The sequence below is a fragment of the Rana temporaria genome, chromosome 2, assembly GCF_905171775.1.
Source record: "Rana temporaria chromosome 2, aRanTem1.1, whole genome shotgun sequence".
NCBI classification, from domain to species: Eukaryota; Metazoa; Chordata; class Amphibia; order Anura; family Ranidae; genus Rana; species Rana temporaria.
Window position 1 is genome coordinate 536,928,871 of NC_053490.1, and position 5,680 is coordinate 536,934,550.

The window sequence follows — 5,680 nt, forward strand, 5'->3', positions numbered from 1 at the left end:
CATTGACCAGGACAGAGGGACTGCCCAAAAAAATAATCATCCTCAGACTGAAGAACCCCCAAATTCTTCACCTCAGGACCTAGAGATCCCCCAAATTCATCACCTAAGGACTGAGAGACCCCCCCAAAATAACTGTCCTCGTACTGAAGTACCCCCAAATTATCCCTGACAATTGTCACACCAGGACTGAAGAATCACCCCCAGAATTGACACCACCTCAAAAAGTCTTCTAGACCTCATGACCCCTCCAAGTTGATCTTTACCAGGCCAAATTGAGACCCCCCCCCAAAAAAAATATTGCTACAGGACCCCTCAAAGCTTGGAGACCTTTTTCAACGCCGGTGACACCCCCAAAAAAACAGCCCTTCAGAAGAAGAAGAGTGGCGCCCCCTTCACAGGCGTTCCTCCTGGGATCTCTGATAACGTCCACCTCGGAGGACTGACTTCACCCCTCCATCCAGGACTAAGGAGCCCCCCCCCCCACACACACACGTTTTAGCCTTCCCCCCCTCTCATCGGGGCCGAGACCCCCCCCCCCCCCCCGTGTGTTTTATCCTTTTTATCATCACTACATGGGCCTGTGACTCGCTCCCGGGGCCCCCCGCTGCCATATTGTGTCCCCCCGAGGAGCCGTGCCCAAGGGATGCTGGAGAAACGATTGACCTGAGGAGACGGGCATACCGTAACCCAAGCGGGCGCCGGGACCCCGAACTGTTTTTAGAACCCCCCCCCCTTCGAAGAATCGTTCTGTTTTTTAAATAAAGGGGGCGATCGGTTGCTTGTCTGGGGCCAGCGGGGGTCTTGATGGTTTTTGTCCTCTGTCTGGCTTTTATAACGTAAAGTGAAGGAGGAGCACCACCATGTCGGGGAGGCCGAGAACCACTTCCTTCGCGGAGAGCTGCAAGCCCGTTCAACAGCCGTCATCTTTTGGCAGCATGAAAGTGAGCCGTGAGTATCCAATCTCCCCCCCCCCACCTGATTGTGTTGTGTGCCCGCCAAGCTGGCCGGGGGCCTTTTGGCAGGGAGGCACCTGCTGGTTGGGTGCCAAGGCCCATCTGTCATGCTTGGCGGTGGTGATGATGATGGGGTCTGCTTAGGGGTGGGCCTTAAAATCTTGAATCTATACATTCCGCATGATGTCATCAAAGAGAACCTGTCGCCAATGTCAAATGACGCTCGCATTGAGTGCGGCTGGTAATGGTTGCCCCCCATTACATCTACTGGCATCAGCTGGCACACTACGGTCATGCCCATAATTGGCCAGTGTCGTACCTGTGCTTCACTTCCAAGGTGCCCAGGATTGTGCCCGCATCTCTTTTAAAGCCACGGTGCCACACCGTTGGGCGCCTCTCATCTGCTGTACAATGTGAGCTGCAGCTTCAATGGGAGGCACAGAATTGGGCACCTTTACTGGAGGGGCATGGGAGGCATGGTCACAGACATGGGCGTCTTTACTGAGCGGAAAAGGCAGAGAAGAGGGCAAATATAATGGGGAGTGCAAACACAAAAGTAGGCACCTTTTTACTGGGAGGCGTGGGCACAGATGTGGGCATCTTTACTGGGAGGCGTGGGCATCTTTACTGGGAGGCGTGGGCATCTTTACTGGGAGGCGTGGGCACAGATGTGGGCATCTTTACTGGGAGGTGTGGGCATCTTTACTGGGAGGCGTGGGCATCTTTACTGGGAGGCGTGGGCACAGATGTGGGTATCTATTACTGGGAGGCGTGGGCACAGATGTGGGCACCTTTACTGGGAGGTGTGGGCATCTTTACTGGGAGGCGTGGGCACAGATGTGGGCACCTTTACTGGGAGGTGTGGGCATCTTTACTGGGAGGCGTGGGCACAGATGTGGGCATCTTTACTGGGAGGTGTGGGCCTTATGAGAGTGGCAGGCACAGAAGCGGGTTCCTTTTTAATGTGGGACTTGGGCATAGTAGTGGGCAGCTGAGAGGCATAGCCACAGAAGTGAGCACGTTACAAAGGTGGTGCTGGCACAGACGTTGGGTACTTTTTTTTTTTTGATGGGAGGTGTGGGCACAGAAATGGGCTTCTTTAATGGGAGGTGTGGGCACAGAAGTTGGTTCCTTTTAATGGGAGGTGTGGGCACAGAAATGGGCACCTTTTATTGGGGGAGCTGTGAGCACCTGTAAAAGGTTTATACCCCTTTAATGGCAAGTGCTGCACAGAAGTGGGCATCATTAGTGGGTACTTTTTTTAAATGTGAGACATGGGCAGCTCAAATGGAAGGCACAAAGTGGGTACCAGAGAACAGAAGTTGCCATCTTTAATTGAAGGCACAAAGGTGAGCAAGTAAATTGTGTGGGAGGGGCTTAGTGGCCTGGGCACAGAAGTGGGCACCTTAAATGGTACATGCGGGCACAGAGGTGGATACCTTTTTTATTGGGAGACATGGGCACAAAAGTGGGCACCTTAAATGGTAGATGCGGGCACAGACATGGGCTCTTTTATTGGGAGATGCAGGCACATTGGACCTCTCTATTGGGGGGGAATGGGCACAGAAGTGGGAGTCTTAAATGGTAGATGCGGGCACCTTTTATTGGGAGACGCGGGGCACAGGGGTGGGCACCTTTATTGGGAGATGTGGGCACCTTTATTGGGAGATGTGGGCACCTTTATTGGGAGATGTGGGCAAAGGGGTGGGCACCTTTTTTGGGAGATGTGGGCACAGGGGTTGGGCACCTTTGTTGGGAGATGCAGGCACAGAGGTGGGCACCTTTATTGGGCAATATGGGCACAAAAATGGGTACATTTAAGTACTTGCATTTCTTGGGTAGTTTGCTACCCTGAGTTGTATGAATAGCGGTTGTCATGGATCTGTAAGAGGCAGCTGGGGGTGAGATTTGGGTAATGCAGCGGGCAGGATGGTGCCAGCTTATCTCGGAAGAGTGGTGTATGGTGCAGAGACCCATTCAGAGGGTGTAATGCGCACCCTTATGGTGTCACATACATGATGCGGGTCGGAGGTGTTGCAGTTGCCCCTCCCCCCCAGTATCTTATGACTGAGGGCTGAGCCACTCCATGGTGGAATCTCCATTCATCAGAAGTGAAAAGATTTTGTAGAATTGGGGGGGGAGGGCCCATTGAACTGCAAGTCCCAGCATGCCCCCCTCCCCCTGGTATGAAAGGTGTGTTGAAGGCTGCAGCCGCTCTGCAGAATAGAGAGCTTTGGTCTTACAATATAGCCCCTCCCCCCCGGCGGTGTTCATTATAATTGCTGTGACCTCACGGAGTGTCCTCTGGGCCGCCGTCTGATGCCACAACAGGCACCATTTAATGTCCCAGCTGTCAGAATCCTGAGAGCCCCCCCCCCCCCCCCAATCCGCCATTGCAGGCAGCTGCACGAGTGAATACCATAGAGAGGCCCCCGAGAGGATAATGGAGATGGGCGTCCTTTTCATCTCTTCTATCTTCTTTTCTTCATCTTTTCTTCTCTTCTCCTCTTCTTCTTCTCTTTTCTTCTCTCCCTTTTTCTTCTTCTCTCCCTTTTTCTTCTTCTCTCCCTTTTTTCTCTCTTCTCTCCCTTTTTTCTCTCTTCTCTCCCTTTTTTCTCTCTTCTCTCCCTTTTTTCTCTCTTCTCTCCCTTTTTTCTCTCTTCTCTCCCTTTTTTCTCTCTTCTCTCTCCCTGTTTCTTCTCTTCTTCTCTCTTGTTTCTTCTCTTCTTCTCTCTTGTTTCTTCTCTTCTTCCCTCTCTTGTTTCTTCTCTTCTTCCCTCTCCTGTTTCTTCTCTTCTTCCCTCTCCTGTTTCTTCTCTTCTTCCCTCTCCTGTTTCTTCTCTTCTTCCCTCTCCTGTTTCTTCTCTTCTTCTCTCTCCTGTTTCTTCTCTTCTTCTCTCTCCTGTTTCTTCTCTTCTTCTCTCTCCTGTTTCTTCTCTTCTTCTCTCTCCTGTTTCTTCTCTTCTTCTTCTTCTTCTTCTTCTCTCTCCTGTTTCTTCTCTTCTTCTTCTTCTTCTTCTCTCTCCTGTTTCTTCTCTTCTTCTTCTTCTTCTCTCTCCTGTTTCTCTTCTTCTTCTTCTTCTTCTTCTTCTTCTTCTTCTTCTTCTTCTTCTTCTTCTTCTTCTTCTTCTCTCTCTGTTTCTTCTCTTCTTCTTCTTCTTCTCTCTCCTGTTTCTTCTCTTCTTCTTCTTCTTCTTCTTCTTCTTCTTCTTCTTCTTCTTCTTCTTCTTCTTCTTCTTCTTCTTCTTCTTCTTCTTCTTCTTCTTCTTCTTCTTCTTCTCTCTGTTTCTTCTTCTTCTTCTTCTTCTCTCTCTCTCTCTCTCTCTCTCTCTCTCTCTCTCTCTCTCTCTCTCTCTCTCTCTCTCTCTCTCTCTCTCTCTCCCTCTCTCTCTCTCTCTTTTCTTCTTCCCCTTCCTCTTTTCTCTCTCTTTTCTCTCTCTCTCTCTTTTTTTCTCTCTCTCTCTTTCTATCTCTCTCTCTCTCTCTCTCTCGCTCTCTTTCTCTCTTTTTTTTCTCTCTCTCTCTTTTCTTCTTCTCTCTCTCTCTCTTTTCTTCTCTCTTTCTTCTCTCTCTTTTCTTCTCTCTCTTTTCTTCTCTCTCTTTTCTTCTCTCTCTTTTCTTCTCTTCCTCTTTTCTTCTCTTCCTCTTTTCTTCTCTTCCTCTCTCTCTCTCTTTTCTTCTCTCTCTTTTCTTCTCTCTCTTTTCTTCTCTTCCTCTTTTCTTCTCTTCCTCTTTTCTTCTCTTCCTCTTTTCTTCTTCTCTTCCTCTCTCTCTCTCTTTTCTTCTCTTCCTCTCTTCCCCCCCCTCCCTCCTTTTCAGCAGCTCCATTCAGCATTTTTTCCTGTTCTCTCTCCCCCCAGCGAGGATTTTCTCCTCCTCGGTGTAGCAGTCAGTATGCAGCTGTCTTTGATAGGCTTGCAGAGACGGCCCCACCTTAAATGCAGCCTCACGGCTCCCCATCACCAGGAAGGGCCTCTCTCTGCTCCAGCAGCCTTCATGTATGATCCCTCCCCCACATCCGCTGGGCAGACGACACCAATCTCTATCACTGGGGGTCTATGGATCTTCCTTTCAGTGTGAGGGCAGATCAGACCCCCCCATCCCTACCCAACCCCCCACCCCGCTGTTCTCTATAGATGCTCCTCAAACCCCACCCTTCCTCCCTTCTTCACCTTCAGTAAGCAGGGAGAGATGCTGGCTGCAGACCTGCGCTGTGTGCAGTGCCCCCCCCCCCCCCCCCTAGATAGGCTGCACCATGCACCTCTCTCTCTCCGCTGGGCCCGGGGGGGGGGGGGGGGGGCACTGACTTTCTCCATCACACCCCTGCAGAGGGGCGCAGCTTAAAAACCAGCCACATGTATCTCCAATCTTATCTTACCGGCTGTTTTATATATTTTAGCCGTGAAATAAATATATTTATGCAATGTCACGTGACAAAAAAAAAATGGTACATTTTTGGTTGTAATCATATAATTGGCTCTTCGATCGGTAGCCCTTCACACTGCGTATGGATCTGATTGATCAGAATCTGTGACTGCAGCTAGCCAGCTTTATAAAAAAAAAAATGTAAAATAAAAGCTCACTACATGCTTTTCTGCGCAGTTTTGCCATTGTCTAGTAAATCAAAAATGGCATGTTTTGCGTTAAAAAAAAAAAACAAGAGGTGTCGATAACGGCCGACCAATAAATTAATATATATGTAAATATATGATTATATATATATATAT

At 49.5% G+C, this 5,680-nt stretch overlaps 1 protein-coding gene across 2 annotated transcripts in view; it reads left to right on the forward strand.

The window, feature by feature from the left end:
• The first annotated feature begins 540 nt into the window (after nucleotides 1-540).
• Nucleotides 541-5,680, forward strand: part of GSK3B (glycogen synthase kinase 3 beta) — a 136,477-nt gene continuing 131,337 nt past the window's right edge. For both annotated transcript variants that reach the window (XM_040339206.1, XM_040339207.1), the window contains exon 1: nucleotides 541-948. In XM_040339206.1, coding sequence (XP_040195140.1) covers nucleotides 861-948 — 88 coding nt within the window. In that variant the 5' untranslated portion in view covers nucleotides 541-860. The remainder of the gene's footprint in view (nucleotides 949-5,680) is intronic.